The sequence below is a fragment of the Microtus pennsylvanicus genome, chromosome 9 (genome assembly GCF_037038515.1).
Source record: "Microtus pennsylvanicus isolate mMicPen1 chromosome 9, mMicPen1.hap1, whole genome shotgun sequence".
NCBI classification, from domain to species: Eukaryota; Metazoa; Chordata; class Mammalia; order Rodentia; family Cricetidae; genus Microtus; species Microtus pennsylvanicus.
The window spans coordinates 80,678,482-80,698,477 of NC_134587.1; the positions used below are offsets into that span (position 1 = coordinate 80,678,482).

The window sequence follows — 19,996 nt, forward strand, 5'->3', positions numbered from 1 at the left end:
ATCCTCCCACTATTTCCCAGTTGCCAGGTGTTGCTAAAATTCCTTCTGAGTGTCCCAAGGACAAACCAAGGCATGATTTCTGCCTATGTTCATCCTGAGGAACAATGAGTTTTTGAGTTTCCTTACAGAGCATATGTGAACATTACTTACAGTGTATAGGTATGGGGGGGGGAGAAGGGAGTGATGGGGGAGCAGAAGGGGAGAAGAGACTTCCCCCCCTCTCTCCTCTCCTCCACGCAGCAGTTCTAACTAGACAGCCTTTACGAAGCAGGGATGAGGGCCTCCCCTAATCTTCCAGGCCTGTTATCTAGCCTCTCCCAGAACATGTGCAATTAAGGAAGGATGCAGTACAGCAGGTGGTAAAGAGTGGCTGGATCCTCCCCACCCTTCCAAGATGGGATGAAATCAAAAGACCCAGTTGGGAAAATCCTTTTGCAAGGAGGTGCAGTTAACTCCCCAAGACAGTGCCTACCTGACTCAGAGTCACTCACAGCAGAAGGCTCACAGATGTGAGCTACACAGAAATTCACTTCAGTATTATAAAGGGCAAGAAGAATACAACACAGTTGATGCAAAGGGTGCTGGAGAGTTATCTTATGGACCAGCTGGCCTTCCCGGAACTTTGAACATTAATAAAAACCAAACCAGTATTTTTGCAAAACACAAAGACACCTACAGATAGGAGCATGTCCACTAAGTGCTATTGCCCAAAGAAAATGGCTCAAGAATTAAACACTTCAAGTGCTTCAAAACAAAACCACCAGTCACCAATATATAAGAAAACATTTCTGGAGCCTTTATTTACAAAAGCTTTAAAAACAAATAATACCCTCTGTTTTGCAAATAATGTTTAGTTTAAAAAGGACCGCCCAGTTACAGCATTTTAGTATCATGACTGTCCAAGGGAAACAAACTATGCTGCTAACATTTGGAGACTTGCTGATATTGATTGAAGTGTAGATAACACACATTACAACCTGTAGTCCATCACTTCAGAATAGAGTTAATGATCACCAAAATCTTCCAACACATGCTCTGGTCTGGTCACATAGTCTGCATGGCTAAATAGTTCACAGTCTCTTGTCAATATATATAAAATAGATTGCAAAGATATACACAAAAAAATAAACAAGCATTACACTCCTCAGGGAATTTTATTAGCTATATATGTGTGTGTGTATTTATACATATATTTTGCATTTTGTTGTTTTGCACCAAATCTCTCTATTACTTATTTTGTAGCATGTATGAAATCACATTTTTTTGCTTTTTAAATTTGATATAAAATGTACCTAAAGACTTCTTATCTTTGGACTTTAATGAAATTGATTTGTGTAGTCAACAAATCAAGAACATCATAAATATGCCTATAAAATAAAACAGTAAGGGTAAAAGTGATGGAGTAAAAGGAAGCCGATCAAGGGAAGCACTGCTGTCATGAAGTACGACTGTAGCTCCAACATCTTGAACGGCAGTTTTCTGGCAAATAGTAAAGTCCAATCACAGGGCTTCTTCCTGAAGGGTGTAAAGCCAGTCTCAGAGTCTTCAGTCACAGAGCAGCCTATGCAGTCAATTCAAAACCAAGAGACCCGAGATGTGCCTGGAAGGTTAAACACCACACAGAAACAGTAGTTCCCAGGCTCTTCAGTAGTTCCTTGTCTTTTTGTTAGTCCTGTTGAATCAACAACTCGCACAATACATGTGCTGTACTCTGAATGTCAAAAACAAGCAAATACTGTAAAAAGGTGGCAGATGGTCATTTTTCCAGCTAAGAGCAAGAAAATCCACAATTTCTGATAAAATAAGAGGATTGGAATCACTCTCTAAAGTGCAAACTTGATGGTCCACAATCTTAAACACCTATAAGTACTGCAGAATAGGAGAGGCTTGAAACAGGGAAATAAATTACAGTCAATGCTAGTTAATTTATGAAAAGGGAAAACAAAACCAAGCTCAAGTAGGCAAAGTTTATCAAATTATTCAGTAATGTAGCTTTGTCACACAAGCTTGATAAGAAGTGTATTAAATTAAGGCCAGATTTAACCTGAATGTACTTTTATTTATTAAGATCACAGCTAGGAAAGGCCATACTTAGTACTGAAAGCAGAAAATAAGGGCTACAAAAGGAGGGGGAGGTATTGCCTATCATTTAAGGGTTTCAACCAGAGATAAAACCTATGTACAAGCATGTGTGTAACTCGTATAAAATAAAAATAAAAAGACTATTTTATGTCATGACTGCTTGTTGGCTTCCTCTTCATATGCATTCCCTGTGCCGTTCTGTACATAGGATGAACCAGAACCAAGGCCATATAAATGACCACAGTATTTGGCATCATCAATATGATCTTCAAAGAACATCTAAAAAGGAATGTGAAAAGAAAAAGATCATTTTAACCAAAAGATACCACTTGTAATTCATATCTCAACACTGTAATTGCTATTCATTAGGTATAACAATGCTGTTCTGTGAAGTTCCTTTGAGAACATATACTGTCCATTTAAATAATAAGATTGATGCCCGTTACTACAGGCCTAACTGAAACTTCTTAAAACGCATAAATCCTTCCTTCTCATTAACATTTATACCATTTTATAGAGAATTTATGAGCATGGAAACACGGAAACATATTTTTATTTCATTAATATAACCAACTCAACAGAATGAGAGAAATAATGGCAGAAAGGGAGGGGAGGGTATACCATTTTAATGAACTATAGAAATGATCCCTGAAAGTATAGTCTTAGGGTATACCATTTTAAGTTAAGTCTATGTGCAATGCTGAATTAAGTAAAACTAACCAAATCTTAAACATGTTATAGGCAGTAAACACCTGAACATTCTCAATATATTACTGCCCTTGAAGAAAGCAAAGAAAATAAAGATAACAAACTGGTGCCAGAAATCTACCATTAACTAATGATTAAGCCATTTTAAAATAAAAATCCAAAAGGTGGTTCTATATTGAAAGTAAACAAAGTATCTATATATCATTAGTGGACAATCCAAATAACTTCGGAATCAATACTACCTGGAAAAACATATCAAATGCGTTCTATCACTAGCACGCTTCTACCAAAAGAACATATTCAAAATAATTCTACAGCAAATACTTTACAAAGAGAAAAATGTTTTTGTAGGCAAAAAAATTCATCCAAAAAAATTTTTTTTTATTATTGCCATCAATGAGTAACAACACCTATCACCCCTAAAACACTCAGTTTTGCTAAACATCACCCTTCCATCCCTAACCATTTTATACTTGAAGTACTTAATGAGGGAATTCCTGATACAGCTTTTCTTTCTTCAAGACAGGGTTTCTCTGTTTAACAGTCCTGCTGTCTTGTAACTTGTTCTGTAGACCAGGCCAGGCTGTCCTCAAACTCACAGAGATCCACCTGCCTTTGCTTCCCAAGTGTTTGAATTAAAGGCGTGCGCCACTACCGCCCAGCCTGATACAATTTTTGATTCAACTATGCATCAGACTTCAGAGTTATTAAACATCTTATAATTCAAAACTCCATTTAAGACTTAGCAAAAACTGTAAGTTCTACTTTACAAACTCTTCGACGCAATGAAGAACGACATGAGCAAATACACTTCACCAGCAATCTCAAGGAAGAGAAGAGCCAACTATGAAGAATCTACACAGATGCCAGACTCAGAAGGGGCACATAGAGGATCCAAGAAAGCCCTCTAGAGTTCGCTCCCTAGTAACCTAGAGTGTAGATAGTCACCAGCCTCCTGTCTGCTCTCCTGAGAAAACATGATCGCATGAACACAAAGACATGGACATGATTTCTACAATCGCACCATCTTTTATTCTATAAGTAACATCTTTCATGTACAATAAATGGAATGTTATTTACTCGATAAAAAAGAATTTATTCTCGTATTTCCTTTTGAATTACATTTCAGGAAGACTTATTCAACACTTTCACTAAGTGTGGTGGATGCAACTTATAAAATAAGTTTCTATTTATATCTTCACTTAGTAGGTTCTTAATGCCCAAAACTTTTGTCATCAGATTTTTAATGTTCTCTACCTAACAACCAAGAAAAAGGCACTGATGTCTTCATACTTCTCTCATTTTGAAAAAGGCCATTCCTGTAAGCAGTGAATCAGATCCCGCTTGGTGTTGAGGTCCTATCCGTTCCAGCTCTAACTGTTCAGCAACTTCCTGCAATCCACCCTACAAGGAAGAAAAGTTGCTTGTCAAATAGAGAAAAAGACTTTGGTACCTAAATTCACAATCATAAATTTAGAGACAAAAAATATAAATACATTTTTAATATGTAAAGACTAACCTTGTAAAGACAAGGGTGTTAATAATAAAAATGAATTCCAAGCATATTTGTGGAATTTAAAAGCCTTTCATCAGAAAATGAAATTCTAATAGGAAAGTTTATCTTCATTCTAAGGCATGCGACAGACAAACCATTTCGCAAAGATAGGGAGAAGACAGTTCATATTCAGCATAACAATAGTCAACTGCACTCAGTGTACTGAGCCATCAAACATTAAAAAACTCAGCAACGAGTACAGGCAGTTTAAAATTATCTACCTATTCACTAAATTGTTTAAAACTAAATAAAGCAAAGGCATCATGAGTATTTAGATCATTGTCAATGTGCTACACAACTTTAGTTTTATTGACAGCCGAAAATTTTACAAATATAAAACATTTTGAAACAGTTTGGTATGACCTGCTTACAGCTAAATAGCTAGGACTGAGAAAAATTAAAGAAAAAAATAGTGTGAAAGGAAAAAATGAGAATAAAATAGAATCTAATTCTGAAATTCCTCCTGTAAATTATAAAGCTTTTTATAAAGCTTTTACTAACAAACCATACCTTCACATCCTCGCTTTTGATAGTACTTTGCATAGAACTGCTTCTGTGCTAAAAGCAGCATGTGCATTATGTATCATTAGCAGTGCTTGTAACCGGAGTAGAAGAGAAATGAATGTATGGAACCTTGTCACTAACCTCAACTTTTTAACATCAACAGTCCACATAGCTCACAATAAAAAATATTTGGCATCTTTAGGCATTTTTGAATAAAGAGGAGTAAAGATTTATTACTTCTGTTTGTGAAAACTACTATTATACAAAGGTGTCTGCCCCGCACTGCACCCCCGTGTCTGCGCTCTGTGTGTTGGCACCCAGTTCGCCAGCTTCGAGCAAGGGGCTGGAGGTTAAAATACACAGATACACACAGAGAAACAGCAACACGGGTTATCCTTGATTTCCCCAAGAATGCCCCTCTTTAACACCATGTAGACTTAAATACACTGCAGTTAATGGTCAAATGATCCTCTGATCCTCTAACTAGGCATAGCTTCTAGTAACTTATATTAGAAGGTTCTAGGAGGGAAAAGCAACTGAAAGCCAGGACTCATTAATCCCAACAGGTGTCAACTACAGATAAATAAATAAATAAATAAATAAATAAATAAATAAATAAATACAATTCCAGAGCCAGATCAAAACACCGAAGCCTTGATTCTCAACATGCCATCCATTTGTGTAAGTAGTTAGACATTCTGCTGGAAGTTCACTTATGAGAAGGCTCCTCGGATTACATAGAATACAGCCATGAGACAGTCTTTTTTAAAAACTTTTCCTAGTTATATGCCACCATACCTACATCAGAAGCAAATCACCTGTGTTAGTTCTATAATTCTCAGTTCATTTGTTGAAATCAAAGCCTCCACATTCAATTCCTCTATTCCTGCTAAGGAAAAACCCTTAAAGTCCTCACTGTCTTCTAAAACCCTAACTGTACTTTTCTGAAGCCTAGTTAAGCGAAAACTTGATCAACCTTGGTTTTACTGAAGAAAGGGACAATACCAACTATAACACAACCATAGTACCTAAATTTGTTTCCTAGGTTCTAACTTAAAAATTACATCAAAACCCAGCTACTAAAACCCCACTCACTGCATTGCCAAGGATCTGTGCCAATGCAGGTGAATTTGCTCTTAAGTCGAAGAAATGCTTTTCTTTAGCCAGGAAATGTTTGTTTTAATAACTTAATGTTCAAAAGTTAAAAAATAAATGGTTACATGTTCAGTAGTATCAGGATAAGCTGCTGCTTAGGTAGAACCTACCCATTTACTAGAGTACTTACACCAAACCAGTTCTAGCTATCTAATTAAATAATAAAGACATCACACCTCAACAGCAAAGAACAATGTCTGTAATCAGGACAATCTGAAGGAAAACTCATTAGCACACTACTGGCTGTCTCTGCCTGCCTCTCTCTGACACTGTGCTGGGACAGCAGCACTTCTCTAACGGGAGCCATTACTCTGCTACTCCTCACACTTTTCTTTCAGTTCATCATTCTCAATCTGGTGGCAATAACAAAAATATGACCTTTAGCTTGACCTTTGTTAAAAATTTATTCGGGGGCTGGAGTTGGTCCAGCAGCTAAGAGCACTTAACTGCTGTTGTGGAAGACCCAGGCTCAGTTCTCAGCACCAACTAGGTAACTCACAATTGTCCATAACTCCAGTTCCAGAGGGTCTGACACCCTCGTCTCGCTACTCCTAGCTCTAGCTATTCACTTACACAGGAACAGATACATAAATTCTAAAAGGAAAAAAAAGCAATCTTATTCTGGGCTGGAAAGATGGCTCAGCAGTTAAGAGCCTTTGTTGTTTTGACAGAGGACCCAGGTTCAGTTCCCAGCACTCAGATGGTGGTTCCAACCATCCATAACTACAATTCTAAGGGATCAAATGCCCTCTTCAGACTTCCTCAGGAAGCAGGCACACACACATTTGGTACACAGACACATATGCAGGCAAAATACATATACATAAGATAAATAAGTCTAAAACAAAACAAAAAAACCAACCAAACAAAAAACAAACCCAAACCAACACCTACCCTATCAACATAAATACAACTTTGAAAAGGGAGTATCTATACATTATTACTTCTGTTAAGAACAACAGGATCAGAAAATTAAACTACATTTAACACAACTTTGAAAGCATGGCTTAACACATTAGGCCTAAGGCATTATGCTAGTTTACTTGAGCTAACTCACTGGTTCCCAACCTTTCTAATGCTGTGACCTGTAATACAGTCCCTCATGTTATGGTGATCCCCAACTATAAAATATTTTCATTGGTACGACACAACTGTAATTTTGCTACTGTTAGGAATTCTAATGTAAATTTCTGTGTTTTCTGATGGTCTTAGGTGACCCCTGTGAAAGGGCTGTTTGACCCCATGACGCACAGGGAAACACTGCTAACTAAAGTGTTGTTCCAGATAAAGTCACCAGAAGCCTTACTTTGAGATTTTTGCAGCTCTTCATGAGGTACTTCACATCATAAATGACAGGAAAAAATAATCGAAGGATCTCAAAGAAATCAAGTTCTTCTTCAGGCAAGTTAGAGTTGGTCAGGATTTTGATTAAATAGCCAAAGTCATAACCACTAATAAAAAGATTGAAAGAATACAAAAAAATAATCCCATCAATAACAATGAAAGAAATTTGTTTTTCAGATACAAAGTTAAACAAATCATGCTATAGGCAAAAGGAATAGAAACAAAAATGTGCACATAGGAACAAAAGAAACATTTATAACTGCAATGCAGAATTGCTGTAAACGGATGTATTATATGAACTAAAAGAATTAGTTATTTTTTATCTTTACAAGTAAGAACATAGAGAAAAGCTGGTATATGAGAATTCTTACTTTCAGTACTTACAACTTAGAACTCACTATATAATACCACATCAAAGTTTACTCCAGGAATCATCCAACACTACAATCATTCCATGTGGAAAATTCTTATTGAAAAAAAAAATTGTGTGAAGGCTATCAAGAATAAGAGCACTAAGACCTGAGTACACTGCTGGGATTTTATTTTGTTTTTTTGTTGTTGTTTTATTTTTGTTTGGTTTTTGGTTTTGTTTAAAATTGAGGAAGGGTCTGATTGTGCAGCTCTGACTGGCCTAGAACTTAATATATAGATCAGACTGCCTTTAATTCACAGAGATCCTCCTGCCTCTTCCTCCCGAGTGCTGGAGTTAAAGACATGTGTCACTATGTCCAGCAACACAGTACATATTTTTAAAACCTAAGAATACTGACAGACTAACTAAAGAACAACACCCTGTACCATCACTTTTGTTCTCAGAAATGACAAATCAGCTGATTTGCAAAGGAAAACGTTTTGTCACAACTAAAAGTAAATTAACTTTTATAAAAGTGAATTAACTTCCTTGTAGAAACCTTCCTTAACTATCCAGTTTTATTTTTATAATAATAAAGAATTAAAAGTCATTCACAGAAAGAATATATAAAATACTAGATACTTTAAATAGGTTGTAATTGGCTGGGTGTGGGTGGTGCACATCTTTAATCTCAGCACTTAGAGGCAGAGGCAGGAGGATCTCTGTGAGTTTGAGGTCATCCTGGTCTACAGGATGAATTCAAAGGTACAGAGAAACCCTGTCTTGAAAGCCTGCCCCCCCCCCAAAGGTTGTAAATGACCATTGAGAAAAATCTGCAAGACATTTTCCCCCTTAATGATAGCCTTCCCAGCCACATCATCTAAAAAAGATTAAAAATCGCCTCATATCCATTCTTGGCATTCTCTGTTGATTAGTTATCTTCATAGCATGCATTACTATGTAACAAACCACATTAGAAATAAGGTTTAAAAAAGAGTGTTGATTTACCTTCAGCAGAAAGGAAACTACAAAGGGAAGAAAATTCTAGTCTGTTTTGCTAAGTTTTATAATCTTAGCCCAGTGGCTAACCTGATGTTAAAGTACTACTATGCCTTTTTTAAAAAAAAGAATGCTTTCTATAGCATAAAAACTAAGAGTTAAAGATAGTTAAGAACCATGGGTGACACAAATCCTCAAAGGTTTGTTCTAGCTTACACTCTTTCCAATAAGCAACATTACCTCTCCCAGGCTGAAACAAAGCTTGTTAAGAGGTAAAGCAGGCAACACTACTCTCAAGTGAGGTATACAGCAGCCTCTCATGGTAGTTAATTCTTTCTAGAACTAAGCATAGAATTTCTGATATAGCCAAGCAAGTATAAGGTAGAGATAGGATGGAAGCACATTGCAATCTTTTTTAAAATTTATTTTTACCTATGAAATGATAACCATTTGACCCCTTCACAAAGAACCACTCCTGAAGTCATAAGCAGCTCTGCAAAGTATTGGGTCTCAATTCCTTCCTCCTCGTGTTTTTTAAACTGGATACCAGATGTTGTTAGTAGCTCTATAGAGTCCTGAGCATACATGTCCTCCCTGGCAGGAGAAAGAGAAAAACGATGTTCAAGACTACTATTACTTTAAGCAGCTAAACAGCTGTTCTCCAACTTACACCTTCAACTATAGTGCAGAAACAAGACAGGACGATTGGCTTGTGTCCTACTGAGAGTTTCATAACTCTCAAGAAAAAACAAAAAAGTAAATAATCATACATAACAGTCCAATGGTGAGCTTTTAACCCTTATCATCAACTCAATTTCAATAGCTTCTACACATTATAGAAATTTCACTGGGCTTAAAAAGGGTCTTTTACTCACGAGAGGCTACCACAGACAGACACGCTCTGTTCAGGTGCTCTTAGTCCCTGCAGCCATTTTAGTGCTGCCAGATGGAACTGTAGCCACAGCTACAAGGGGCTATGCACACCTCTCATGCTCTCAGCAGGACTGGGAAGGAGACACTAAGAAGTAATCATCTCAGTGGCTGAGTTAAACTACATCCCAAAGAAGATGCCTCCTCTCACAAATGAGGAGCCTTTCAGTGGCTCTAGTAAGCAGTGAACTGTTCAGAATTACGGACTCAGTTATGACGGCAGTTTCTTCCTCCAGCAACCACATACCTATATTAGAGGCGAACACAATCTAGACTACTTCTAAAATCAAGCCAAAAACCTACCTATAAGCCAGCCCTTCAAATTTTTACTTAAATCAGAAAAAAGGTACCTCTAATTCCCAAGCACAAATATGTTAAGTATCCAAAACACTGTATTAGAATCAAGGATTTATGAAAAAGTATTTTGGTGGATTTACCATTAATTTTATATACTTCTTTAACTTAACACTGGTTTCCTTTTTTTTTAAATTGTTTTTCTTGAGCTATACATTTTTCTCTGCTCTCCTCCCTTCCTTCCCTCTCCCGTTCTACCCTCTCGCTTGAGCCCACGCTCCCAATTTACTTAGGAGATTTTGCTTTTTCTCCTATTAGCGAAAGAAAACTTCTATAAAAGACTTTAATAAAACTAACAAAACCAAAATAAATGTTTGACTTTTTGATTAAAAGTATTTTTGTAGTTTACTATCTGGAAACTAATTTCCCACACAACATCAAAAACCACTTTTAGTTCCTAGACTGTCAGGAAGTAAATAACGAAGTTAAAAACTGAATCATCTAAAACAGAGAGGAGCCACATCATCACATTACATCATTTCTCCTGGAAAACCCTTTAGGAAAAATAAAATAAATACAATGCAGACTTTTTTCCATTTAAGTAATCAATACTTTGTTAGAATACAACTATGTCCCTTCCATGACTCTCACCACCAGGTCCTTGGGTTCACATGAAACATGTTTGTACGTGTGCAGCCAACCAAGAGCACAGCAGATTGTTCTCCAGGCTCACATCACTCTTAGTCACATGCTCAACTTATTTTATTATGCAAATAATATACGAATGGTCAGTGAATTTTGTGGTATTTAAGTCACCATTTCCCAAACTTGTCCAATAATAATTATCACCAGAGGGACTTACCAAAATATGGACTGCAGCACCCAGATGAGGGACCTGGAGGAGTACCTCAGGTATTTTATAATAAAGGAAGATTGGCAAACAAGACATAGGCACTACAGTCCCTTTCTCTGTCTCTTTTGCAGAGTGCGCATAGCTTGGTCTAAGCTTTGCAGAAACGAGTCTTTCATAATAAAGTTTGGTACAGATCTCATGCTTTATGATACCCAACTCATAACCGTATGGGTAAGGTTAATCTCTAGACAGGAGGAAGGAAATTTTCCATAGTAAGCTAAATGAGTCACACTTCCAAATCAATTCACTGTCCTTTTCTGATGATACCAAGTTGAAAAGTTCTGCATTCTTCCTCCTTTACTCTTAAATACTCTAGCAATAAAGAGAAAAAATACTAAAACTACCTTAAAAAGTAACTATAACAATGTTTAGTCAAAATGTAGGAATTTCTGCTGGTGTTGGATACTGCCTATTAGATCTATTGTTCAGAATTATGAATAGTATTAAAGATTAATCAACTACTGATGTTTAAAATAGCAAAATATCTAGTTATGACTGAACATAAGTAAAAACCATGTAAAAATTTGCACAGATTTCCCAGAGTTAGAAGTATATAGCTATCTTACATTAATATCCTAAAGATCCGCTATCCTACTAACTCAACTATGTAAAAGTATCAAATTTACTACTTTTATAACATGGACAAACCCTATTATAAAAACTCACATTTCTAAACATGTGATCTCATTAACATTAAACTACTTCTGGATCACCTCTCAGATAAGCACCACAGGGCTGACACAGTACCTTATTTAAATGTCACTTACTTCCATACACAGACATTCTTTCCTTTATAAGTCAAAATTGTTTTCATAAAAATAGAAAACTCCAATATAAAACAATTTATCATCATGTTAAAATACAAATAAGCTGGAAAGTCATAAGATGATTAGCCACCTTTAGTTTTTAATAAACTCAATTAATAACACAAAGGCTATGAATGACAAAAGACAAAAAAAAAATTCCCAGAAGTCAAATTAGCAAGCTATTCAAAAATACAATAATATTTACTATTTGATGAATGAAGCAGGGTAGGACTTTCAACTTGCAAGTGACCACAACTTCCAAAAAACAGTAGCAAGCCCACTTGCCTGTTTCTCAATATGTGCATATGTTCCTAGTTAGAACTTACTTAACATACCTTAACTATTCATTCTGTGAATGAATAAATGAAGTTTAGCAATGTTTTTACTTTTGGTTTTAGATCTCTACTTCCAATAAAATAACCACAAAGTTTGCTAAAGATATACAGATACTCCATGATTGATGTTATGCCCTGATAAACTCATTAGGACTTAGAGAAACACAGTAATGAAAGGCGGAAGCATTATTAAACTACCTAAGAAACCAAGCATGGCCACTTGGCAACAGAGTATAATGCAAAATACCATTGTTTATAAACAAGAGACTGGCTGACTGGAAGATGGTGCTTGCCACTGTTACTCAGCACTTTGCAAGAGTATCCATTGCTGCCCAAGAAAAAGGTTAAAATTCTAAATTTAAATGTCTCATTTAAATTGAATACATACTACTTCTGTACCATTATAAAGTAAAAAATGGGTAAGTTAAACCATCGTTGGGTAAGTTAAACCATCTTAAGTCAGGAACTATCGAGTATCTCACTAAAGAAGAACCTGAAATACAGTCTAATCATCCAACCATAGGAAATTGTTAGATATACTACAGTACATTAAGAAAAAGGTCAAATAAATGACTGCTGAGAACTCTGAATAGTAGTATCACATACAAATGACCTTAATATATACCCAAATAGTTGTTTCAATGTTTCAAACACTAGCCTGTTTCAAAGAGCATGTTATTTTTTCTGAACAAACCAAAAAATATCAGTAAATAGCCTTTATAAGTCAGTCTCACCTTGTTATAGTTAGGTTTTCTTTCTTTCAAGTCAAAAACAAATATACTTTAAAGTTAAGAGTCAGCCCTTACCAAATGGGAGGAAAAGCCAGATGGTGGTGACACATGCCTTTAATCCCTGCACTCAGAGAGGCAGGCGGAGCTCTCATTTTGATGCCAGCCTCATCTACAGCAGGAGTCTTAGGACAGCCAAGGTTACACAGAGAAACCCTATCTCAAAAACAACCAAACCAAACAAAAAAAACCCCACCCACCCCTCATATTGGTAAATCCACACTGGGCAGACGTGCTTACCTCACCAATCACCTTTCACACCCAAAGAGATAATGATACAGTGAGAAAATATGACTAAATCAAAACCAACAGTTTTTAGGCTATAATTGCAGTCGTGGCCACAACTTCAGTTCACTCCATAACACTAAAACTTAACTCTAATTTAGGATGTCAGAACAGCCACTGTGCTCCTTAACTAAGGCGGTGACACACTGTACTGTTAGAAAAGCATCAAGCATTGTAAAAAGGAAGCAAACCACCATAGCTTTAAAACAAACAGTAGTAAAGATATACTTGCTTAGCCGGGCGATGGTGGTGCACGCCTTTAATCCCAGCACTCGGGAGGCAGAGGCAGGTGGATCTCTGTAAGTTCGAGACCAGCCTGGTCTACAGAGCTAGTTCCAGGACAGGCTCCAAAGCCACAGAGAAACCCTGTCTTGGGAAAAAAAAAAAAAAGATATACTTGCTTTCAAGTCCACACCAAAATAAGCACAGTAACTACAGTGATAAAAATACCAACATGTCTAAAGCAAGTCATTTTTACATAATGAACATTATCTGTTTCTAAATGTTTGTTATATAATACTGATTTAGATATTACGAATCACACTGCAAAGATTCAGAGAATGCAAACATATAACTAAAACTTGAAATGAGTGCAAGTATTTCTTATATGTATGTTACTCTGAAAATCTACTAAAAGTATATATTAACGTGACACACTGTAACCATATCTTCCCATATCCTAAATCTTCATATTTACACCTGATAACTAATAATACTCCCTTGATATTAATGGTAAAACCCGAAGAACACTGGCAAACCTAGAGCCAATGTGGAAATGAAAGACAAGAACAATCACAAGCACAGACAATAGGCAGAGAGAAGGGAAGTCATGATATAACTTTGAGCAATGGTCCTCATTGTTCTGTAGAGCCTCACATATGGACACATTCCTTCTAGGCTTTCAACAAGGTCAATTTCACCATTCTTCAACATGTTCAAGATGCTATCCTGACATTTTCCACATTAGGCAGTACTTCTATCTTTGCAATGGCTTTTGCTCTGCTTAATATTTTTCACTTACTCTTCTTAAATTTTTTAAACTTCATTTTTCATTTATTTATTGTGTGTGTGTGTGTGTGTGTGTGTGTGTCTATCCATGTCCATCATGGACACACGTGAGGGTTAGAGCACAACTGTAGTCAGTCAGTTCTCTCCTACCATGTGAGCTTTGAGCATCATCCTTAGAAAGCATAGCAGCAGGCACCAATGCACTGAGCGTTCCCACAAGCCTTTATACTCTTTCCTTTACCATTTCCCATGACATTATCATTAGTATAAAGAGCAGCAAAACTTGGCAGTGAAACTAGTTTCCTCTGAATAAGGAAAAACACTGCTCAGAGACTAAATGGAAAGCCATTGCTACAAAAATTACTACCTAGCAAAAACTACCAACTTCACCATCCGACACTTTGATATATTAGCTATTTGTCACAAACTAAGTATCTTATATAAAGAAACAAAAACAAAAAAACAAGCAAAAAACAAGACAAAACAAAATAACGCTGATGATTAGTTTGGGGGAAAAAGGAATCTTGAAGAAACAAAATGGCAAAAAACTAATGAAGAAAGTCTTCATTTGAGAAAAGGATGAAGTCAATTTTCACTTTGTTCCAGTCTGCAGTACTGAAGAAGTGTTGTAAAGTTACAGTGGTGATAAGCACACCTTTAGCTAGTACAGGTCCTAGAGAGACTACTGTACAGATATTAAGTATTTAATATCTGTAATACTGTACAGATATTAAATTACTATCAGTATTATTTATAGTTAACACAGTGCATTCTAAAGATACACAGCTACACCCCTAAAACCATCAGTCCTGCTATTCATTAGTCTTACATGTTAAACTATACATCTTCAACAAAGATGAGAATCATAGAAGTCTTACAATGGCACTAGCATTAATTTTCCTATTGTTTTTGTTGCTGTTTCTCAAATGAGATGCTTGATCATATTGTACAGATACATGCTACCAAACATAAAAGCACTAAAATATTGCTATATAGTGCAGAGTATACTGTATATTTTATTACCTTACCTTAACAGAAATAATATACCCCTTCCCCTACTGGGAACTTACAACTTGCAGTTCAGAAGTCACCTGGGCTCCACAATAGTTATGAATATGTCCCAACACAAAACTGTAAATTTTGTTAAAAATTTGTGATTTTCATTTAAAAACTCCACTGCATAGATCTTGAGCATGAACTTTGCAAATTCAGAAACAAAAATTCAAAAACATTGTCATAATGTCAAAAGGAGGGATTCAACTTTGCATAGCCCCTCCGTTATCAAGACTACAGTATATAATGTACAACTATTTAAATGAAGAAAATGGAATTTAGACCCAAGATTTGAGTTAGACATCAGATTCTTGTATATCAAAGGTTCAAGAATACTATTAATTATATTTCTTGTATGTCGATGAAGAGGTTTTGTGGGTTATCTGGGAATAGTCATAAAAGCACACAGATCTGAAAAGAAAATATACCTAACTTTCCAATAAACAACTTATTGCATAAGTACCTACTTAAGATGAAAAGGATGAGTGTAATAAAAAAAATATCATTGCAGGACAATCTTAACAAATCTAAAGTGGATTGTAGCTGAATGGTACCGGCTTGCTTAGTCAGCAAAAGTAACTCCCCAATTATATGAATTTCAGTGTGAGTGTGGTGACACACGCCTTTAATCCCAGCACTTGGGAGACAGAAGCAGATGGATCTCTAGGAGTCTGAGGCCAGAACTGTCTACATAGAAAAGTTCTAGGCCAGTCTGGGTTATGTAGTGAGACCCTGTCTCAAAGAAGCAACACAACAACAAAATGCAATAGTAAAATCATTATCCTTTAGGACCCCAGGTTTAATCTGCAGCACCTTAAATAACCATGAACAACAGAAAACAAAAATAAAGTTTTACAACTTTCCAGAAAAGCAGCAGTTATATTTTAAAAATAACAACTCTATAATTAGTCTTTGAAATTAGAAGTCTTTATTATCTCAGTTCTTTTTGCCTAATAAGAAGCCCAAGTTTTTGGAATTTAATAAATTTCCAGAGAAACTATAGCAAATTAACGTAAAATTTCACTACATTCAAACTCAATTTCTAAAATTAAGCTAGAAACAAAAAGGGTGGGGTTATATATTTACTTCCCACTTACGTCAAATTAAATTTAAAATTAAACTGCCAAGTTGAAGTTCCTGGAGGGTATTCTCCTTGCTCATTCATAAATGTCAGTCCTAGCTGAATTATCTTTAACAAGTCTACATTACATCGCAATAGTTGGTATTGATAGTCAGCATTGCTCCTGAATTCTCCAATGGGCCTTGCAACAACACCTGGAAACTCGGTGTCCTGTAAAATAATTTTAAGATGCATTATTTACTAAATGGTTATAAATAGAATTCATATTCTCAGAATAATTTTTGATGTAAGTCAGAGAATTCTATTACAAAGATATTTAATAAAATAATGATATAAAACAATAGTTGAGTATGTTCACACTCAATTATTAGGTATTCTTCAAGAATGAAGAGTATTACTTTTTAGATCCCCAAATTCTATAAACTTAACTACTTTCTCTCAGCTTAAATTTGTCAATAAATTACTACCATGGACAGATAACTCACAATAAACTCAAGCTAATATTTGCTTCATTTCCAAGGAGAAGAAAATCCACAGAAAGCATGTTAAGATTCCCACTTTCTTTAGTAGGCTTCTGTACTGCAGTCATTGCTTATCATCTGAGAAATAAATGACAACTAGGAATCTCTACTGCCTATAAAATATTCCCCCCACCCAAATAGAAAGTTTCAGCTATAATTATGGATAAGTACACCTGTATTACATGGAGTGTCTATGCACAGATATTTCTCTTTTAAGCAAGCATCCTGTTCATTCTCAGCGAAGCACTTTCTTTTTAAATTTGTGATACTAAGAAAATTATGTTTTAGTTTAGCATGAGAATTCAAATTAAGGCTTGTTAAAAACAAAAATGAAACAGTAAGTCAATATGAATTTAGTACACCAACAGCCAATTAGATTCTGTAATGACTGTACTAGACTTGAGGGGGGTTGTGGATAGATGTGTAAGACACTAAAGAACTTCTTTCTACAGCTAATAATCAAGGGGACCTAGAAAAGAAAAGGTGAGCTGTAACAAATACACACAGTGCAGTAGCAAAGCAGAAAAATAGCTGTACCGTCTAGGCAGACTGAATACCACCTATAAGATCAGAGCTTTCTGACAACCTAGGATGTTTTTGCAGCTTTAACGATGCGTTCCTAAGAGATCTGAATGGGTTTTTGTTTGTTTGAAAAAGATACCTAGGAACTCACTGGCTTCTGAAACCTTATCTGATACTAGTAGCAGGGCCTTGGACTGGTTAGAACTAGCTGACAATCTTAGTGAGGATCTAGACTTCTCCTGTTGAATGCAATCAGTTTCACAAAATGTAAACATCAGTTAAGTACAAAGACCAAAAAAAAAAAAAAAAAAAAGATGCAATTTCTCAATCTAGCTAATGCCCTCTGCAGTCTTGTATCACCCTTGTCTTCTCAGCGGCTGAGAACGCAAGGAAGACCAGCTTCCTGAGAATATCCAATCCATGGTATAGCCTGTCTCCGGTAAGCCCTTAAAACCACCTGACCCAAGCACAAATCCTAAAGTACTTCTACCACTTTTATTACAATGCCCATGACTCCTAATCCCTTGTTGATTAATGCTAGCAGTAACAAACTCAACCTGTCAAATACAGGTTTATTTCTGATGGCTTTTGCTGGAGAAACTAGGCATTTTTTTTAATGATTAAATTAATCCCTTGATATCAATGAAAAGCGTTTAAATCAAGATTTTTAAAATTCCACTTCAGGGCCTGGAGAGACAGCTCACTTGGTAAAGTGCTCTGCATGCAAGCAAGAGGACTTGATATCAATCCCTAGAATCTATGTTCTTAAAAGTGCATAGTCCATGTGCTTGTAATTTAAGTGCTTGGAAAGAGGAGGCAGGTGAATCCCCGGGGCTTCCTGGCCAGGCAACCTTGCTTAATCAGCAAGACCCAGGGCAGTGAAAGAACAAGCCACACTCATACACACTCACAGGCTGACACAAAATTCCCACTCTGACCTCACCGAAGGCACTTTAAAGGTTTAGTCGTGTCCATACCATGGCAACATAATTATATTTTCGGATAACTTGACGAATTTTCTTCATCTCTTCATCCAGGTTACAAGCCCAAACTTCACAAATTCTTTGGCTATGATCTACAGTTGCTGCCGGCATAGTGACAGCACAAGGAGCCTAGATGCCAAGCATCAAACGTTACACTTGATTGAAGATGTGTTTCATAAAAATATTCTACCCTTTACTTGTGCACCTGTTGAAATAAAAACCACCTTTATCATAAATGTGAATCGCAAGACAGGGCTGGTATAAACTTAAGGCTGCTTATTTCAAGTTCAAGATTCGTAACAAAATCAAGTTTGAGAGAGTTACTTTCCTGAAGGTACACAGCCAGCTAACAAAGAACCACAACATCCATTTTCCAGTTGAATACAAGTTTCATTAATTAAAGTCTGCTCCCAGTTCAATTAACGCCACACAAAACTATGATCCGTTTTATGATTTACAAAACAAACTGAAATTACAAGAGAAAAAAAAACTCTGTAACAAAAGCAGTTCTTGCTTTTAGTCTTAACAAAACATTTAATCAAGTCTTACTTGATTAAAAAAACTCTGCATTATTGGTGTTGGTATTCATTCAAATCAAATCAGAGGAAACAAAAAAACTAAAAGTTCTGAGAACGCATCACATCAGGCAATCTCAGAAATCAGTGTTCATTGGGCGGGAGGGAGAAAGAAGACAGTAAAGTACGGGCATCTAAAATTTTCGAATTTGGAAAAAAAAAAAAAAACCCGACCATTTTCCCCTGGTTACCAAAGAGGGACCTCAGGTTTCTGGTCCATAGACACAAGATTCACGTTACACAATGGTGAAGTAATAGAGACACACTGAAGATTTGACTCTTAGGCGAGAAAATACCAAATGTTAGAAGGAAGGAAGAAACAAAAGACCACAAACAAACAAAAACCGAATAAAAGAGGATGATGGCCTTGCGTCCTCAACTCGTGCATTGGAAGCCGGAGTAATCTCAGAAACCCAAGGTGCTACTGGGCACGCCTTCTTTCTTCCCCTGCTCCCACCGGCGCACGCACACACCACGGAAACACTGCAATTTAACCCTGCTTTCCTCCTCCCCTCTCCCGACTGCGGGTCTCGGGGGCCTTGCAGTGGCACCCCAGGCCTTCTCATTTACTGAGGTCGCATGTCCTCCGTGGGCTCCCGGCGCGACGTGAAGAAAGCACAGCCGCGTTCATGTCACTGATAACCCTCTTCGCTGGCAGACAGCCAGGGGGAAGGTGCCGAGAGCATTGACTAGAGCCAGATTGCCTCGCCACCGCTGCGAGGGCGAGCTAGCTCCCCGGTCCCAAGTAGGCCACCGCCCTCCACTCTCAATTTCCTCCCCCACAACGGAGTCCCAGGTACAAAGCGGTGGCGTCATCACTGCGCGCCGCACTCCTGACAGGCCCCCCGGCCCGTTACCCCCTTCCCAGGCGGCCAGCTTCGGGGCCGCCACAGCCGCGCTTCAGCGGGCGCCATCGCGCGCCCTCTCAGCTTCCTACACCCCCCAGGCTCGCCCGGGACCCCCGCCGGATCTACTTGTGTCTCTGAGCTCGCGCTCCTCCTCTTCCTCCTCGCCATAGAGATAGCACCCGGCGGCGGCGGCAGCGGCGGTGGCGGGACCGACGGCGGCAGCGGGCGCCCCATAGACACCTCTCGCCCTGGAAAGGGGAAAGGGGAGCTGCAGCTGCGCTGCCCAGCGCGCCGCCGTCGCACCTCGCACGTCCCGGCGAGGGCGCGGCATGATGACGCAGGCCCCGAGGGGGCG

At 37.4% G+C, this 19,996-nt stretch overlaps 1 protein-coding gene across 4 annotated transcripts; it reads right to left on the bottom strand.

The window, feature by feature from the left end:
• Positions 1-773: 773 nt before the first annotated feature.
• On the bottom strand, positions 774-19,980 carry Cnot7 (CCR4-NOT transcription complex subunit 7). Of its 4 annotated transcripts, none has more exons than XM_075986563.1 (7): positions 19,768-19,980; positions 18,213-18,423; positions 16,209-16,402; positions 9,132-9,293; positions 7,311-7,455; positions 4,084-4,194; positions 774-2,361 (listed from the first exon to the last, which is right to left on the bottom strand). In XM_075986563.1, exons 2-7 carry the CDS (start codon positions 18,327-18,329, stop codon positions 2,233-2,235), a joined length of 858 nt encoding a protein of 285 aa, XP_075842678.1. In that variant the 5' UTR covers positions 18,330-18,423; positions 19,768-19,980; the 3' UTR covers positions 774-2,232. The 4 variants fall into 4 exon arrangements, with proteins under 4 accessions (XP_075842678.1, XP_075842680.1, XP_075842679.1 ...); XM_075986565.1 differs by having other exon boundaries at positions 4,048-4,194; positions 19,768-19,962; XM_075986564.1 differs by lacking the exon at positions 19,768-19,980 and adding an exon at positions 19,364-19,598.
• Positions 19,981-19,996: the final 16 nt, after the last annotated feature.

What these genes read in the sequence shown, in the direction of transcription:
- Cnot7 (XM_075986563.1), bottom strand. Translation starts at nt 18,329, where the DNA reads ATGCCGGCAGCAACTGTAGATCATAGCCAAAGAATTTGTGAAGTTTGG. An exon ending in AATATAATTATGTTGCCATG is followed by an intron (nt 16,403 to 18,212) that starts GTATGGACACGA and finishes ATTATTTTACAG; the next exon opens with GACACCGAGTTTCCAGGTGT. An exon ending in CCTTTTTCAAAATGAGAGAA is followed by an intron (nt 2,362 to 4,083) that starts GTATGAAGACAT and finishes ATTCCTTTTTAG; the next exon opens with ATGTTCTTTGAAGATCATAT.